Source organism: Halichoerus grypus, chromosome 6, assembly GCF_964656455.1.
Source record: "Halichoerus grypus chromosome 6, mHalGry1.hap1.1, whole genome shotgun sequence".
In the NCBI taxonomy this organism is placed as follows: Eukaryota; Metazoa; Chordata; class Mammalia; order Carnivora; family Phocidae; genus Halichoerus; species Halichoerus grypus.
Window position 1 is genome coordinate 172,053,697 of NC_135717.1, and position 18,294 is coordinate 172,071,990.

An 18,294-nucleotide genomic window follows, 5' to 3' on the forward strand; every position below is an offset into this window, starting at 1 on the left:
GAGTCTCTGCAGGCTCCATGACTCAGCACCCACCCTCCTCCCCCGGCTCTCTACACAGCTGCAGGATAGGCCCGGGACAGCCCGCCCCCAGTTGAGGGTGTGAGGACTGTCTCCCCTACCAGCCATAGGGGTCCTCACTGCAGGCAGGACCGGACTCCTGGCTCTGTTCTGTCCTGTGGCTTCTGGGCCTTGGATTCCTCAAAAGCCAGAAGAGTGAGATGGGCCCTCCTCCAGGTGAAGAGCTGGGGGCTGGGGGGCCTCAGGGCAGCCCTGCCAGGAGGAAGATCTGAGACTGCCTGTTCCTGGGGAGCAGCACCGCCCCACCCCAGTCCTGCCAGCACACACATTCAGACCTTCCTTCGTCCCCAGACTGCCCTGCCTGCCGTTCATCAGATTCACAGTTGCAGAAGACAGAAGAGTCCTAATCAGCTGGGTGACCTTGGCAAGTTACTTAGGTCTCAAAACCTCAATTTCCTCATCTATAAAGGCACACACCCATGGAGCTTTTGTAAGGACTAAATAAAAGAAGCAACAACAGATGGTGACCATTGTTATTAAAACAGCATACGATGCCTAGGGTACACAGGAGGGAAACTGAGGCCCAACGGGGCGGCTTTGTTGACGTCACACAGTGAGGGTCATAACCCAGATCTCAACCTCCCCAACCATCCCTGGTACAACTCATCCACCCAGGCTGCTGGCAATGCCCTGAGACACGGCTAGGTACCCGGAGCCTGCCTGGCAGGAAGGGGAGAGCTGGCCCAGCCGAGCATGTGTGAGCTCCCCCCAGTGGGGACACTGCCAGGGCTCGGCGTCCAGCATCCCCATTCGCTTTCCCCCAGAGCAGCTACTGGGAGGAGGCTCCCCCATCCTGAGCACCAGCTGTCCGCTTGGCCCACTGCCCACACCCATTAGGGGGGTGGCCCTGGACCAAGCTGGCCAAGTGGCCTGCAAGCCAGGTGCCGGCTCAGGGCCAGATTATGTCAATGAGGATGAGCCTGGCTCAACCAACTCAAGATGTGGAGTGAGTGCCTGGCTGGAGGGGGCTCACCTCCAGTAAGGGGCATGGACCCTCCCGGGGGCCCCAGGCTCCCAGACAGCCCTCTCCCCTGTGCTCTGGAGCCTCGAGATGCTGGGGCTCAACTGCCCGTCTCCCATGGCTACCACTGGTGCGGACATTAAGCTTGGCCTTCAACCCTGACTACCCTCTCCAGCCACTTCTCCCTGGCTCCCAGAACACTTGCCCGCAGCTCTCAGGAGCAGTCCTTTGCTCTTGCACATGCTGTGCCCTCTGCCCGGACCGCCGTCTGTCCAGTCAATGACCAATGCCTCCACCATCAGTGCCTCTCACAGCCAAGCCGGGGCTCCTTTATTGTCAGGGATGGGAGCCACAGAAAAGGCTTTATTTACATGAGGAACCCGGGCCCTAGGGCCCCGAGAACAGAACCACTGGCCTTCCCCAGTGGGCCCCTTCTTAGCCCTGCAGGCTCCAAGGCCCCAGTCCAGTTTGGGCAGGCATAAGGAAGGGCTGGCCTTCCACGGCCGGCGCCCCTCCTCCCCTGGAACCGGCCCAAGGCGCCCCCCAGACAGACGAGGGCCCCAGGAGACACGAGGGCTCCGGAGAACCAGCGGGCCGCGTCTTCACACGGTGACCTCGGCTTTGCTGTTAGTGCTCAGGTGCCGGGGTCCGCGGCCCGCGCTGCCATAAAGGCCGGGGGGCTGCGGGCTGAAGGCCTCGGGCAGCTTCTCCACGCTGAACTGGCGCCGGGGCGCGTGGCCGGGCCGCCGGGGTGCGGGGGAGGCCTGAGCCGCCAGGTGGCCGCGGGGGGCGGGCCGGGCCTGGCGGCCGGCGATCCACGCCTTGTAGTGGCCCGACGGGGCGAGGCCCGCGGGGGCCGCGTAGCCCGGCGGGGCCCAGGGGCAGGCGTCGAGCAGCGCGGGCAAGTCCTCGCGGGGCCGCGGGGCCCGCGCCGGGAGGGTCCGCGGGGCAGGTTCGCTGGCGGGAAAACGCTGGTAGAAGTCCTGTGGTGTGGCTTCTGCGGGGACAGTGGGGGCGAGCCAGGGAGCGAGGTCAGGCCCCGGGGGCGGGGCCCCAGCGACTCGCGGGATGGGGTAGGGGGAGGCCAGGCCGCAGGGGCGGGGCCTCAGCTTCTTTGGGCCGAACGGGGCGGGGGTCAGGCCTCGGGGGCGGGGCCTCAGCGGCTCAGGGGCGGGGCAGGCCGGGGACCGGCCGAGGGAGACGCGGGTCTCCACGCCCCGGGCTCTGGCTGCCGCTGTGGGGGACCAGCCGGGTGGCCCGGTGAGGCGACGGGAGGCCGAGGCGCGGGAGCCGATTCCCTGCGTAGGCGCGATACAGAAGCTGGCTGGAGCGCTGACCCGCAAGGCGGGGAACTGTGGAACTGGAACGGGGACCCTGAGCCTTGTGCTCTAGGAGCTTGGACACCCGGGGTGCAGCGCCCGGCGCTCCCCACACGGGGCTCCCCGGCCACTCACCTGCGGCCTTGAGCGCGGCTGCCTTGAGGGTGGCGTACTTGGCGTAGTCGGGCTGCAGCGTCATGCTGCCACCGCCCTGCAGCCTGGGGCCACGCAGGGGTCCCGGTGTTGCTGACCCCAGGGGCACGTTGTTGGGGCGCTTCTTGTCTGGAGCGGGGAAAGGGAAGGGGAGACCCGGCCTGCTGAGTGGGGGACACTCTCCACCTGCACTAGCACTCTTCACTGGCCTCTCCCCGACTGCAGTTGAGCGAGAGCTCGCGGGGGGGGGGGGCTACTTGAGGGAGCCTGAGAGAGGAACCTAACTTGACAGAATCTCGGGGCCTGGAGCAGGGGCCCGGCTCCCAGTAACGTGAATGACAGCAGGCTGCCCTGAGTGGGCGCCAGCCCAGTGGATGACTCCCCAGCATGTCCAGCTTGGGCCAGGCACTGAGTCCCAGGACCTGCTTCTCAGGAGACGGAGCTAACGTTGGAGCATTAGAACCCACAGAGGGGAGGGGAGGGGAGGGGGCTTGCTGTGAAGCCTGCCTCACCAGCAAGAGGCCAAGAGGGAGGCTCCAGCCTGGAGAAAAAGGCCCAGAGGAGTCCACAGGCTGGTGCCAGGCAGAACCCTCCCCCGACACCCCCCCAACCCTCCCCCCCGGCACAGAGCCAAGTCCTAGAACCACAGCCTGAGCCAGGGAGCCCTGAATCTGGAACCTTCCTCACAGAGTCCCTGTGACTGGAAGTTGCAGGACACCTCAGCAGGTCTCCCTTCCCCAGGGGAGCTGACCGGCTTGCCCAGCCCCCACTCGCACACCTGCAGAGGCCCGCAGCTCCTTCCAACTGTGAGACAGTCAGCTAAGAGCCTCTTCCCCCCTCAGCACACACCTTCCCCTGCTCCAGGCCCACATCAGACAAGGGAGTCCCTGTGCTGTAGATGGACCTATGCCGGTCCCCCAGCGTACACACCTGTGCTGCTGGGGGAGCCCCGGGGGAGGCCATCACCCATCTGCACCTGGACACAGCTACCCAGAGGTGGGCCCAGGGGTGGGGGCAGTGGCTCCTGGGGGTCCGGCTGCTTCAGAAGTTCTGTGAGTGTCCTGTGGGGAAAGAGGGATGAGAAGCAGCCCTCCCGACCTCCTGCTTCCCCACTGGCCAGGGCCTATCCCAGGCCAGCAGCCACCACTCTGTCACTCTTTTGACCTCGCTGGGCCTCTGCCCTGCGGTTGATCTTACACATCTAGTTTCCACATCTGGTTTCCCCAACCTGGCCACTTCCAGAGCAGGTCAGGAAACGCTAATGGGGTCATGTGTGGCCAGGACTACCTTGTTTCTCAAAGACTCCCCCGCTCCCAGAGTCCATTCTCCAAGACCCATCCGAGTCGAACCTCCTCTCCCAGTGAAAGCTCTGCAAGTGTATCAGGCTGCTGGACTGGGCCTGTGCTGTTCCCCGTGCCGACAACTTTCCTCCATCTCCTTCCACAAAACTCCTACTCATTCTTCAAACCCCACCAGAATCCCTCCTCTTCCAGGAAGCCTTCTTTACCTGCCAATGTAACTCCCTTCCTGCAGCAGGGGCTTCTGCTGGGTCCTGGGACAAAGCTGCCACACAGGCACGGAGGGGAGGACAGACAGATAAGGGGAGGGAGGAGCGAGGAGATCCCACAGTGGCAGCCCAGCATCCAAGACTATGTGACCTTGGGCAGCCACCTCCCTGCTACCAGGACACCCAGCCCCACCCAGGTGTGACAGCTTCTGACTGAGCCTTCCCTGCAGACAGCCAGACCCAGCCTCCAGCCCAGCTGCCTTTGGTGCCCGGAATCCATGATTTTCTTCCGGCGCAGTCTGACCCTCCCTCCTGGGGCTGGGGCCTCAAATGGCTGAAGCACCAAGAAGCGCCCTAGAGGTGGGCCCTCTGGGGTAGGTGCTGTTTGGCTGCAGTGTGGCAGGATGTGAAGGCCCGCCTGAGCGGATCTTCATGCCCTGCCCGCTCCTCCGCTGCCCGGCCCGGTGGTCCCAGCTCTGCGTCAGTTCTCCCAAACACCTGAGTGATTTTCATGCCTCTGGGCCTCTGCGCAAACTTTCTCCAGGGACAGACTCCAGCTCCTCTGAGCTTGGAGGGGAGCTGACCATCAACCTCAACACAGCGGAATTAAGGGTGAGACTCCGGGGGAGGGGGGCAGGGGTTCAGCACACACCCACACATGAGCTTAAGTTGGGCTCCTGATCTCCCCAGAGGAGAAAAAAGAGGGCACATGGGAGCTGAAGCCCAGACAGAGGAAGGGACTGGCCTAGGCCACACGGCACATCACGGGTGGGCCAGCCCGTCCTGATGCATCACCAGGCCTGCTTCCCGCCCCCTGCGGGTGAAGTGGGCTCCAGGGGAATGTGTCAGCTAGGTGGCCCAGCCTAGAGGTGTACACACCCTCACGGCCCTCAGCTCCAGCGGCTCAGCTCTAGTCAAGGACATGCCCTGACTTCTCCTTGCCCAGCCCGAGGGACTCCAAGCTCAGGACCTGCCCCCACGGCATCCAGGACCCCGGATGAGAGCCTCCACATCACCAAGACAGCACAGCGGCTGAGCCCAGGGTTCCACTCCCAGCTCTGCCCTGCAGCTGTCTGGGAGACAGGGGTGCTGTGGAGTGCCCGGGAAGCCCTCATCCCCTGCCCCTGAAGTCTAGGAGGCAGGCAGCCTCCATACCTGGCCTACCCAGGCTTGGGGGCGTCTCTATTGTCACCTCTAAATACCAGCCTGTCGCACACCCAAGGGAGCCCAGACCTGGGTGAGGAGGGCACAGGCCCCAATACATGGGGTGGCTGGGGGCATGTGAGCGTATGAGTGCGGGGGTGGGCATAGAGTTCCAGGGTGAGGACACAGAATCCCAGAGTCCCCATTCGAGCTGAGACCCCACTTGTAGACCCCACTTCACACAAAGCTCAGACTCAGCTAGCACCTGTCCTGGCCTCAGCAACAATGAATCTGTGTCCCCCACATTTCCAGCGCCTTCCTACACAGGGAGAGACCCTGACCCCTGTCTGGGATGGGGTGGGTTGTGTATTGGGTGGAGCGGGTGGGGGGAGGCCTTCTCTCCAGGGAAAGAAGGTCAGGCCTGAGTCACAGTTATGGGGGTGGGGTGGAAGGCAAGTGGAAGGGTGGGGGTAGTGGGGCGAGAAGCAGGAGGGGAGAGACCCAAGAGAGCTACAGAAAATGCCCCTTCCCTCCCTTCCCTACCGTGGGGGCCTAAGACACCCACCGCTACATCAGCCTACGCCCCCATCCCGCACTAGTGGGTCTCGGGCCCCAGGCCCCCTCTCTTGGGTGCGCGGTGTTTGTGCCCTCTGTCCGGGACGACCAGCTCTCCCGCCCACTCCGGAGGAGGAGGCAGCCGCGGGGGAGGAGGGCTCAGCACCCAGCTCCGTCCGGAAGGTCAAGGGGAGACGGTATCAGCTGTCTCCCTCCATGAAGTGGGGGTGGGGGGAGTAACAGACCTGGAGACAGAAACAGGAAGGAAAAACCAGGAGGAGGGGGCTGCTGAGAGGACCAGAGTTTCCAGACGGGCGAGAAGGATGAAGGATGGCGAGGGGCGCCCACCGGTCGGGAAGGACCGTCCAGGCGGGGCGGGCGGAGAGGGCGGGGATCCCGGCCCCGGGGCCCCGGCTGGCGCGCGCTCACCTGGTCACGGTGCGCCGCGCGCGCGGGCTGTGCGCCCTCTCCAGGCCCAGGCGCGCCCCGATGCCGGCCAGCACGAGCAGCGCAGCGACGCCGCACACCGCGTAGACGGCCGTGTGGCTGCGCTCGCGGCCCGGGTCCCGGGGCGCGGCGGCGTCGCGGGCACGCGCGGGGGGCCGGCCGGTCTGCACCCAGGCCGGCGTGTCGTAGTTGGAGCAGCGGCTCTGGTCGAGGCGCCGCGGCCCGTCGTGGCAGCAGAAGCGGTAGCCGCACGTGCCGCAGCAGAAGCTGTAGGCGCCCGAGCTGCAGTTGAAGGGCGGGTCCCACTGGCCCATCACGTCGTAGTAGCCGCGGCAGCGGTCGCCCCCGGCCGGGGCCGCCGTGCCGGGCTCCGCGGGCTCCTGCGCCTCGGGGGCCCCCGCGCCGCCCGACGGCGGCCGCGCCAGCAGCAGCGCCAGCCCGAGCGCGAGCCGGAGCCCCGGCGGACCGCCGCCGCCCCCGCGCAGCCCCCGCGCCCCTGCCCGCTCCATCGGGCCCGCGCCTTCGGCTACAGCGCCCCGGGCATGGCGGCGCGCGCGGCTCCCTGCCGCCCGGCCTCCGGGCCGGCTCCTCCGCGCCCTCAGGGACCGCGCTCCTCGGCCGTCCCCTTCCTCCTCGGACCCCAGAGCCGGCTGGCCACGGCCCGGAGCTCGCGGGGCCGCACCTCCGGTGGGCGCGTCCTCCGCCGGCACTCACTTCGGACCCGAGCCCGGCTGTCCTCGCCCTGGGATGCCCCCCGGGGCCGGGCGCCGAGTCCTCGCCCGCGCGCCGTCCCCGGCCTCTCCCCGGGCCTGGCGGGTGTGCGTGGCCCGGGCCTAGCGGGGGCGGCGGGCCGCCCGACACCGCTGCCTTCCCGCCGCCCGCTCCGCGCTGCCCGCGCTCTGGCTGCGGCTCGGGCTCCGCGCGGGCTCGGGCGGGCGGGGGAGGGAGGGAGCGAGGGAAGGAGGGCGGGCGGGCGGGAGGCAGAGCCGGGGGAGGAGCGCGGCCGCCGCGAGGGGAGGGAGGGGGCTCGGCGGGGCCCGCACGGCCGGCCGGGGCGCCCCACCGGGGACCCTCCCCGAAGGCCTCCTCGGAACTGGGAGCTCCAGGGCCTTCAGTTTATGGCTCTCAGGACTGTTACTTCGCACACAGGCCCGCGTGAGTGCGCCTGTTTTACGGGTGCGGGGACTTAGGGGACAGAGAGGTCCCGGGAGGGTCGTTGCCGCCCCCACCCCCTTCTTCCTCCTTCCCATCCTCTCCGTCAGTTCTGACCGAGACAGAAGTGTGACAGGTGGCAGGCCCCGTCCCCGCTCTGCGCCTCGATTTTCCCTCCTCTCAAATGGGAAGGAAACCCGGAGCAGAGCCGCTGCAGAGGGCCAAGTATTGGTCCTCTCCGTGCCGCCTGGAGCGCAGCGTTAGCCCCGGGGCGCGCGCCCTGGTCCCAGAACCTCTTGGACCCCGAACTGGGGCCCTGGGGTGGCCCCACTTCTATGGCGATGGGCATGGCCTGGTCCGCGTCCTCCCTGGATCTCTTCGCTACCCCAGGTGTGAGGGGGCGGAGATTGGGCGGGAGCCGGACTCCGGTGAGGGGGCGGGGGCGGGCCAGGGGGCGGGGCATCGGCGGACCCTCCGCCCCGCCCCCCGAAGGACTCTCCGGTGCTCTGCCTTCCCCGGGAGAAGGGGGCGGAAAGCAGTTTGGACTTGGACCTAGCACGGAGCCGTTCCATGGTGTTTCCGAAGCTGGGTTTAACTGGAAAATGTGACCGAGCCCTGGCGCCTTGCTTCTCTCTGCCTCAGACACCCAGCCCTTCCACACAGCGTCGTATCTGCTGAATGAATGAATGAATGAATGAATGATGTGACTTTAGCCTCTAGTTTTTGTAAGATTTGGGCTCCTAGGGCTCTCCCTGCTTCCCTTTGCATCGTATCTTCACTCGGCGACTGGGATCAGCTTATAAAAATGGAGGAAGCGGAGGGAGGAAGGAGAAGGATTTACATTTAAAGGAGGATCAAGTCCGTGTGTTGCGGAGATGAGGGGCTGACAGACTAATTTCAGGTATTAGTGCTGAGAGGCCCTCCCCCCCTCGGGGTCCTTCCTTGTGCCCTGTCCAGAGATAGCCAGCTCCCTCCTCCTTCACCCACAACACTCTTCTGATCCAGCTCAGAAGACCCGACCCCATTAGAAGACTATCACAATTTTAGAGACAAAGAAAATAGATGAGCAAAGCAATGAAATGAAATTGCCTTAATCCCATCACCAGCGACAACTGAGGCTAAAATATGCCCCACTTTACATACTGTGTTTTTAGTTTACTTTTCACTGTCAAACTTTCTGTTTGTTACTCTGTTTAGAACTTAGTCGCTGTATTTTCTGGTGCAGCCATTCTTGCTTCCCCCGGGGGGGGGGGGGGAGGTAGTCCTAGAAAGGGACTCCATGGCACAAACTGTCCGATTTGTATCAGCGCCCCCACCTTGCCCTCTAGGTTACCAGGGCTCTGAGGGGGATTGCTTCTTCCCCCTTTCTCACCCAGTGGCTGGGTATTAGGTTTAAAGAGGCTTGTCTCTGTCCCCCTGAGACTGTCCTCTTCCCAGGTAGGGTGACCCTTCTGGGCCCAGAGCTCCCAGTGCTCCTCCCTGGGTTATGTCCCTTCCCCGGGCCCCTCTCTTACCCCACTGTCCTGGCATCACTGGGTGCTCCACTGAGATTCCACCCATGTTGCTGCCATCAGGTGTGTGTATATATATATATATATATATATATATATATATATATATATAATCTCCATTTGTCCAGTGAAGAAGCTGGGTCCTGAATTCCAGTCCCCCGCCCCCCCACTGATGTCCAGCCTTCAGCTCCTCCCCACATCCATGGCTTCCTCTCTATCTCAGTCTGGCTCAGTTCTCAGCCAGCAACCATAGAGGCCCACATCTACCGGGCTTATGCCGTGCACTTATGCTCTCTCAATGTTAACACACAGCCTGGGGGGCGGCGGGGGGGGGGGGATCACATGCAGAGACAAGCCATGGCTGGCTGACTGAGCCCTGGGATCTGGCCACTCAGCTGGCACTGCCACTCAGCTGGCCCTGCCCCTCAGGTCCCTGACCGTTTGCTGGGCAAGGGGATCTAGAAATGGAGCAGCCCAGCTGAAGAGTGACCCCTTTGCCCAGGCTGCCCTCCCTGGGCCCTGGGGTCTTTCTCCACAGCAAGGTACCAGAGCACCCGCCTCTTGTCTCCTCTGCCTGCCCCCCCCCAAGCCTGTGTCACCAAAAATCGCCCATTGATCCAGGCTTAAAATAACCCCTGGCATCTGCAGCGAGCCCCACGGGGCGGGCAGAGGATCCGTGTCTCTGTGCCTGAAGGGCACCTGCCCCGCCCCCAGCTCTGAGTGCTGGCGGCTTGAGTGTGAGAGTGGCTACATGGGCTCCCGAATGTGAGCGAGAGTGCACGTCCAGGGCCAGCCTGGCTATGAGGGCCTTCCTTCCACCACGGACATGCGCGTGCATGTGTGTGTCCGTGTGAATGCGCGTGTGCACACACGTTCTTCCTTCGCTGTTGAGGCCTCTCCTGGAGCCCAGCTCTGGCTGTGCAAGGCTCAGGGTCCCGAGAGGTCATGGACATTAGGGAAAGGCCAGGATGGGCCTCAGTGTCCCCATTTTAGAGTGGGGGTCAGTGACCAGTCTGCCCCAGCCCTGGGCCCGGGAATTTGGGATTTCCTAGAGACAAACCCAAGACCCAGAGAGCAGAAATGACTTTCTGTAACTGGCACACAGCCAGGAAGGACCAGGGTCTGGCTTGGAACCTGCACTGTGAGTCCCAAACCTACTTCTGGCCAGTTTCATACAAAGCGAGAGCGCAGCTGGAGGCCCCCGGCCCAAGGAAGTGTCCCTACACCCTGATAACACCCTTCACGCCTGACAATGCCTGGTGCCCTGACTCCTTCAGGAGCCCCTGGCCTTCCACAGGCTGTTCTCTGCTCTCGGAATGCCTTTCCAGCCCCTCCCACGGACAGCTCCTACTTATCCTTCATTTTGGAGCCAGATTAAAGTGGGTTGGGGGCGCCTGGGTGGCTCAGTTGGTTAAGCGACTGCCTTCGGCTCAGGTCATGATCCTGGAGTCTCAGGATCGAGTCCCGCATCGGGCTTCCTCCTCAGCGGGGAGTCTGCTTCTTCTTCTGACCCTCCCCCCTCTCATGTGCTCTCTCGCTCTTTCTCATTCTCTCTCTCAAATACATAAATAAAATCTTTAAAAAAAATAAATAAAGTGGGTTGGAATTCCTGCTCTAATAGGACAGTCGACCTTTCTAGGCCTGTTTTCTTTCAGCTAGCACCTCTTTGGCAGGGCTGCAGGGAGAAGCCAATGTCCCCCCCCCCCCCCCCCCCCGGAGAGACACGCAGGTACATGCTGTCTGGTGGGAGCTCCCCCACGGCAGCGCTAGATGGGTGATCGCCATCATGGGTGCCATCCGTAAGCCTCAACAGTCATTCCCAAGCCCATTTCGCTTCCATTTCTTCCATGATGGAGGGTTACCCAAAAAGCAGAGATTCTAGAGAACGATGGACTTCCTGCTAGCACAGATGCCTATACCAGTCCGGGGAGCGGGTCGGGAGGGGAGGGCCCGCAGCTCCTTTGTCTCTGAGAGGCAGCTCGTGACTCAGGCTCCAGCTGCCTGTGGGAGGGAGGGGGCGCCCAGGCTGAGGTCGCGGGGGAGCAGCATGGTGGGAGGGGTGGAGAGTGGTGCTGGGAGCGGGGGCTTAGCTTCCAGTCCCAATTCCTCGGACACCCTCTTCCCGGCGCTCCCCTCCGCTGCCTCCCCCTCTCCCCCTTCGGGACCCTCCAAAGGCCCTAGTGAATATGCAGATCTGGAGCTGGCCACTAAGTCCCTACGACGGGAATAGATTCAGAGAGGACAGAGCTCAGCGGAGGCCACACAGCGCGTCCACCCACCAGGAACAGGCCCTCCCTGTCCCGCCGGCCTGCCGGTTCCTGGACACAATTCTGAGGTCAGCTCCGAGCCCACAGCCCGGGCGGAGGCGTTTTTGCGCCCCTCGACACAGACACGTCCCTCAAAAGCCGGGGCCATGCCCTGCATCCAGGCCTCTTCTGGCACGGGATGCTCGTGAGGACGGGGACCCCGCGTGAGCGTGAAGGTCCAGGGTTTGGAGAAGGTACTGGTGGTCGTGGTCCCGCCGCTCACCAGGTGCCGCCCTTTCTCCTCGTCCCTCGGCCTTGAACCCACGCCTTCTGCTGGCCTTGGCCCCGCCCCTTTCCTACTCCCTGGAGGCTTGGGGTCCTTCAGCCCCGCCTCCCTCCCTGACCCCGCCCCCAGCCGCGCCTCTCGCCCTGTCCCCATCCGCTCGGTCCTGCAGCCCCCGCTCCCCGGGCTCGGCGGAGGCAGGTCTCGGTGCCACCTGCTGGGCTGACCGCAGACGCTGCGGAGATAGACTTTCGCCTGCCCCGGAGTCATCTTCTGCATCACAGATTCTCTGCAGCTCAGGGGAGGGAGGAGATGTTCAGAGGCCCTCTGGGTCCCGGGACCCCTGTAGCGTTGCCTGGGCAGCTTCCCCGCCCCGAGTCCCGGGAAAGAGCGTGGGCCGGGAACTGGGACATCTGTGTCTTCCCCGCTCCTCCCCGACCCTCCCTCCGCGGGACCCTACCCCACCGCCACCTCCACCCCCGGGTCCGGACCAGGCAGCTGGGGAGCAGGCACAGAGTGGAGAGAGGGCAGACTTCAGTCCCCGGTGAAGAAGAATGTGGCCTGAGCCACGCAAAAAAGAACAAATGGGAGTGAGCTCCCACTCTGTGCCCAGAGGAGTGCCAGAGGGGTCTGATGAGACACTAAATGGTGGGGCTGAGGACGGATGCCCCCCATGTGTTGAGGGGCAGGCATGAGCACAGGAAAGGTCCTGACAGCCCCACCGGGCACTCTGAGGCCAGGGCAACCCCCCTCTCCATTCCCCCCCTCTCCCCCTCCCCCCCTCCGCGCCCTGCTCTTGACCCTTTTGCACCCCCTCCTCTGCACCTTTGCACACAGTCCCCTGGGCCAGGAATGCCTGTTCTCTGCTCCGTTCCAGCAGGAAAACTGGGCAAGACTCAGGGCATAATTGCTACTGTCCAAAGCAGTCCCTAGATGCTGGATCAGCCAACCCCCTGGCAGGGATCGCCCTGTCCTGTCATTGCGCCCCGCTCCATCTCTCCCACTGGACCAGGACCTAATGGCAGGGCCTGAGGCTGACCTCCAAGCATTGCCCAGAATGGCCCTGGCCCGGAGCAGGTGTGTTCCGATCTGGTGTGATCATTGGAGCAGTAAACAAATGGATGAGTGGGAGGAGAGCTAACTGCTGAGACTGGAGCCTCAGACCAGCTCCGGGAAACTCACTTTCCAGAGGAATTTCCGCGGGTTGGTGACTCTGGGCAAGAAGTGTCTGCATCCCAGGGAAAGAAGGTGGAGGCACTCCAGGGTGAAGACCCTACCACTTGCCACATGACCTCTTTAATCCCCGAAAGCTGCTTGGCCCTTGGGCTCCATTTTGAAGATGAGGAGGCAGGCTCAGAGAGATGCCACCAGCTTCTAAAGGGAAGGGCTGTGTGAGGCCATCCTTGCTGAGACAGCGGGAGGTAAGGGGTCAGGTCTTTCCTCCCTGGCCTCCCCAGCTGGGCCTCCCCACCCCCACCCTGAGCGCAGAGCCCAGGGCTGCTGGGCAGGAAGTGAAAGGTGCCTGCAGGAAGCCCCAGGAGGAACTGAGACTTGAGCCAGCCCCTCCTCCACCTGCCCAGGCCCTGGGGACCTCAGGGAAACCAGACCCTCCTCAGGAAAAACTGGCCAGAAACACAGGCTGGGGGAGGGAAAGCTGCTTGCCTAGGTTCCCACCCCAACCAGCAGTTCTTCCAAAGTCTATCTTGGGTCCCTTTTACAGCAAAAAGAGACTAGTTGGGGAGAGGAATCTTTGAGGAGTGATGGAAAACAAGGGGTAAAGCCTGGAATCAATCCCTGGAGTCAGTAGCCCCCAAGGAGGGCACCTGGGCCGATGACCTTCTGGACAGACATGCCGGGTAGGGGCAGCAGCTTCTGTCTAGCCCAGCTCCACCACGGCAGGCATACTGTAGCTTGGGCCAGATCCTTTCACCTGCTGGGCCTCTTTTTTCCTATCTGCAACATGGGACATCTAATCCCTGTTCATGGACATAAACTGTTCCAGATTTTCAGGAAATCAATTCAACCAACAGGGGCCATAAAAAAACTCAGGCAAAGATTTATGTCAAGGAGGTGCTCCTTGGCTCCTCGGCTACAATAGTAAAAGCTAAAAACAACCAAATGCTGAAGTGGAAAACTTCGTAAGTGTTGAAAACCTTGTTGGCGAAGTGTTGAAAGACAAGAGAAAACTCACCAAATACGACAGCAAAGATGAATTTATGTGTGTAGAATGATTACAATTACTCAGGAGAACCCACCCAGGATTATGGGTCATTTCTCCATAGACTCCACCCTGGGTTACTGCCCTGAACTTTCCAAAGTGTCTACAAAATATGTGTCTCAATTTTTTTTCTAATAAAAAAACTTTTTTAAAAAGCAAACAAGGGCTGCCTGGGTGGCTCAGTCTGACTTGGGCATCTGACTTGGGCTCAGGTCAGGATCTCGGGGTCCTGGGATCGAGTCCGAGCCCCGAGTCCCGTGTGGGGTTCCCTGCTCAGTGGGGAGTCTGCCTCTCCCTCTCCCTCTGCCCCTCTCCCCCGACTCCTCCTGTCTCTCTCTCCAATGAATAAATAAAACCTTAAAAAAAAAAAAAAAGCAAACAAATACCCACGCTCCTCCTCCAGGTGCTGTCATTAAGATCAAATGCAGTAACTTCATGAAGCCTTCTTAGAAAGCACTTCCTGGGATCAGAGCCAGAGACTGGAGGCCCCTGAGTGGTGGGGTCCTTTTCCGGGGGCTAAGGGAGACTGACCCCCTCCTTGCCCACATCTCCCCCCGCCTCTGCTCCTGGTTCTTCCCTAAGGAACCTCCCTTCTGTTATTAGCTGGAGGGCAATGATGCCAAGTCTTCTCCCTCTCTGGGTCTCAGTTTCCTTATCTGTAAAATGGAGGGGTGAGGACAAAGATCCTTTAAGGTTCTTTCAAGTCCTTCTCCTCTGAGGGCCACAGGTCCGGAGGAGCAGTTTGCATCCAACCCCCCCATTTTTCAGAAATGGAAACCGAGACCAGAGGGGAAGCTGGGGTTTGGCTGGGACACAGTGGTGCCAGAGGTTTGCATGTCTGGACCCCAGAGGGGTTTTACCCACTCATTTTACCCCCAGGGCTCAGCCCCCAGCTGTGGTGGAAAAGGTGAGTGGGAGGCGGAGGTGGCCAGGAACAGCACAGATGCCCCGAACCCGAGATGAAGTGGAATGGAGGTCTGGGCCCATTCTGGGCCTGCTTCCCACCCTCCCGCCGACTGCCAGCCACCTGACCTTGCCCCAGCCACCTGGCAGCTGGCGGGGAGGGCACTCGGGATGAATTCAGGGAGGGAGTGGCTAGGAAGACTTGAATGTGGGTGTCAGGGTCCTGGGGGCTCCAGACTGTCTCCTGGGCTGAGAAGAGGGTGGGCAGGAGGGTGGGCGTCTGCCAGGCAGCTCTGCTGGGCAGGTCAGGGAGAAGTAGGCAGAAAGGCATCTAATGCATGGAACAGAACATGGCCAAGGCCCTACAGTGGGACAAGATGGTACCCAAACTCCATCTTCTGACTCCTAGTCTATGTTCCTTCGGAGGTGCTAACCTGTGACAAGTTCCAAGTACTGTCCAGGACAGAGTCCGGGTCACGAGGTTCTAACTCTGTGTAGGAGCGCCGGGGGAGCGGCAGCGGCTGACCCAGTACGGCATGGTCCACAACTCGAGGAGATGGTCTCGGTCCCAAGCCCCAGAGCAAGGTGCCCTGCTGTCAGAGGAGCGGTCCTACTGGGATGATGGGTGACCCCAGGGGCTTGCACAGAATGGCTAAGTGACCACAGCACTTGGGGCCTAGTGCTTCAGGAGGGCAGGCCATAGAGAGAGGGAGCTCAAGGGACATCAGGCCCAGCCGGTTCAAGGCCACAGGTCTGCTCTAGCCTCTGAACAAAGGAGCCCCTTGAAGGTCCTGGGCCTTTCCCTGTGTACAGCTGAGTGAGCCTCGGAGGCAGCTGGGACTCCAGGTGGCCTCTGAGAGAGATGCTTGGCAGTGTGCCTTCAGCGCGAGCATGCAGTCCAGCCCCACAGGGGCTGTAGACTTCCTCCCAAGTGCAAGCGTGGGGCTCTGGAAGCTGCTACCAGGGTGAAAATGGCATCGTAGGTCCTAGGAGATTGGGCCAAGCTCAGGGTTGACCCTAGGGTACAGATACCTGAGAATTAGCACAATCCAGGCTCTTTGTTAAAATCAAAATCATCCTGTATTAAATCCTGAAGCGAACCAGTCAGTTGGTTACTCATTGCTGCCATTTGCATCAGTTAAAAGCAGGACAGCTCTGAGAGCAAGTATTAAAGAAATACAACACCCAGCTATAAATTAAGCATCTTCCCACTTGATCCTTTTCCTAGATTCATTCTGGTTGATGGTGGCTTCCTGGCACTTAAAGAAAAACCTCCTACGCGGTGTGCCCCAGCACAGGAGCTCAGCCACAACCTTCGAGGGCTGCCAAAGATCGTCTGGTTTTAAGCCAAAGGCTAACATGCCATAGGACGCCATGCATGCCGTCTGAGCCCTGTGGTCTGCAGTCTGTGGTTCTGCGGGGTTAGCTGGGGAGCAGCGTGGTTCCCAGAAAAGGGGCAGGTGGGCACTGGGGTGAAGAGCCGAATCCAACCTCCAAGCCCCTGGCTGATAGCCCACAGGGAGCACAGGGGCCACCTCCTGCCCCCTCCGTGGCTACTGTTGCTCAGGGCCGGCTGTCTTGGTGGTCACCAGCTCGGTGGAGCCCAGCTCTGTGGCTGGCACGGGGACGCTGTGGGCAGGTGGGGTGTTGGCTGGGTCTTCTCTTGTTGGAGGCCAGACGGGAGTGGTGGCATCATGGGGTCCCGGGGGGAGGATGATGACATTGTCCAGGGCCTCTGGTGGGCGGAGGTGGGGAATGCAAGGTCAGGATCCCCTTCAGCCTTTCCCCACCCCTGTTCTGGAAGCCTCACTGGAGGGACAGCCCTGGACTGAAACCCCCCTGCAGGGGTGGGTAGGGGTGGCATGTGATGGGGCCCTGGGACAGGAAATGCAGAGGGGGCTGGCGATATGGGAAATGCGGGGGGAAGGGAGAAGCGTGGGAGCCTTGGGTCTCTTGCTCGGACAGCTCTGGGAGGCTAGAGTTGTGTCCCTCCCGGGGACCGGCCCGGCCCGAGGTCCTCAGAGCCCGCCCTAGAGCCCGCGCTCCCCCACCCCCCGCACGCCTCCCCGCGCCCAGGGGCGCCCGTGTCCCTCCCACGGCCCCCGCCCCGCGGAGCTTACCGTGCGGGTGCGGGGCCGGGGCCCCCGGGGGAGCCGCCGCGTGCGGCCGCCGCCGCCGCCACCTCCAGCTCAGCAGGCCCACCAGGACCAGGGCCAGCGCCAGGCCCAGCAGCGCGGGGGCGCCGAAGAGCAGCGCGGGCAGCGGCAGCGCGGCTTCGGCCTCGGCGGCGGCCCCGGGACCCACCGACTCCTGCGGCTGCAGCGCCGTCCCGGGCGCCAGGCTGCTGGCCCCGGCTGCTGGCGGAGGGGACGGGGAGGGAGGGCAGGGGGCGGAGGGCAGGGACGGCCGGGGAGGGGAAGGGTCGGAGGGAGGCGAGGCTGGGCCAGGGAGGGGAGGGAGGGCCGGGCGGGGTGGACAGGGGAAGGGGAAGAGAGGGAGCGGTGAGGGCCACGTGGGGACCGCCGGCCGGCCCCCATCCAGGCCCCGGCTTACAGCCCCCCATCAAACCATCCTGGGGCAGGTGGGAGCCATGCCCTTGGCTCCAGTGTGTGGCAGAGGCAGCGGGACCCCCCTCCTCCTCCTCCCCCGGGGCTGCCCCCGCTGACCAGCTGGCGGAGTGGGTGGACTCTTACCCGGTCTGGGTTCTGGCGTCCGGAAGAGCTTGCAGGCCACGCAGTTTCGGACCAGAGGGTCAAAGCACTCGGCCTGGACACACTGCGTGGGGGCCGGGCCGTCCCTGCCCTGCCGGCTCCTGGCACCTCTCCTCTTGCTGCCCATGCTGGGGACTCTCTCACACCCAGCGGGGACTGAGCCGGGCTTCAGCGGCCAGAGGAGGAAACCGGGAGGGGCCACCACCCACCGGGCCCCGCCCCACCCTCCTGCCTGCTGGGGTGGGACCACTCTCAGCCAGGGCCCCAAGGCCCTGCAGCCCACACCTTCTCTTTCTACCTGTGGTTCCTCCATTCAACCACTCAACCATCACCCCCAGACGCCGGCTGGGCGGGCCCTGTGCTGGGGGCGCTGGGACAGTGCTGGGGTGCAGACCTGGGCCTGCTCTTGGGCAATAGACGGGCCCCTGTAGTCAGGACACAGCCCTCTGGGTGGCCTCCTCTGTCCTGCTCCCCAGGGGCCAGCCCACAGCCCCTGACAATCCCCACCAGCCATGTCCTGCTCACCTCACCTGCATCCTCCTCTGGGGATCCTTCCTGCCCTTCCCAGGCCGAGCTGGTTCAGTCCATCCAATGCTTCCTGAGAGCCCGCCTGTCCTAGGGAAAAACGATGCCTCACCGCAGCCATGCAGGGGGCAGGAAGGCTTTGTCAGGGAGGTGATGACGAGAAGGCGTTTGCCAGATGGAGCGAGGTCTAGGGGAGCATGACAGAGGAGGAGCCCGGAGAGTGCTGGGTCAGAGGGCTGGGCTGGGTCCTCAGCTGCCGGTTAAGGAGCTTGGACTCTGGCTGAGGGCACCAGGGAGCCCTGCAGGGCTTTGAGCACACAGTGCCGTAGTCGGATCTGCGTGATGGCGAGCAACCTCTGGCTGGAGTAGAGGGCACAGCCCGGGAGGGGGAGGGTAGCCGAGGGTCCAAGGACAGATGGCTCGGTCTCCAGATCCTACGCAGGAGGGAGACTCAGATCAACAGATGAACAGACAGACAGACCAAGGCCCAGTGGGCGGCCTGTCCATCCCAACTCCCTTTTCCCAGGGCTGTGTATGTCCTGGTCTGCTTGCCTCTGCGTCTCAGTGAGGTCCCCTCTGTCT

The 18,294-nt window shown here is 62.9% G+C and overlaps 2 protein-coding genes across 3 annotated transcripts; both read right to left on the bottom strand.

Moving 5' to 3' along the window:
• Nucleotides 1-536: 536 nt before the first annotated feature.
• Nucleotides 537-6,796, bottom strand: SHISA8 (shisa family member 8). The gene is made up of 4 exons (XM_036098275.2): nt 6,146-6,796; nt 3,442-3,572; nt 2,494-2,640; nt 537-2,036 (listed from the first exon to the last, which is right to left on the bottom strand). Exons 1-4 carry the CDS (start codon nt 6,670-6,672, stop codon nt 1,642-1,644), a joined length of 1,200 nt encoding a protein of 399 aa, XP_035954168.2. The 5' UTR covers nt 6,673-6,796; the 3' UTR covers nt 537-1,641.
• Nucleotides 6,797-13,550: 6,754 nt separating this feature from the next.
• On the bottom strand, nt 13,551-18,294 carry TNFRSF13C (TNF receptor superfamily member 13C). Of its 2 annotated transcripts, none has more exons than XM_036098278.2 (3): nt 17,170-18,294; nt 16,597-16,830; nt 13,551-16,211 (listed from the first exon to the last, which is right to left on the bottom strand). In XM_036098278.2, the coding sequence occupies exons 1-3, from the start codon at nt 17,498-17,500 to the stop codon at nt 16,030-16,032; spliced, it is 747 nt and encodes a 248-aa protein (XP_035954171.1). In that variant the 5' UTR covers nt 17,501-18,294; the 3' UTR covers nt 13,551-16,029. The 2 variants fall into 2 exon arrangements, with proteins under 2 accessions (XP_035954171.1, XP_035954170.1); XM_036098277.2 differs by having other exon boundaries at nt 16,597-16,833.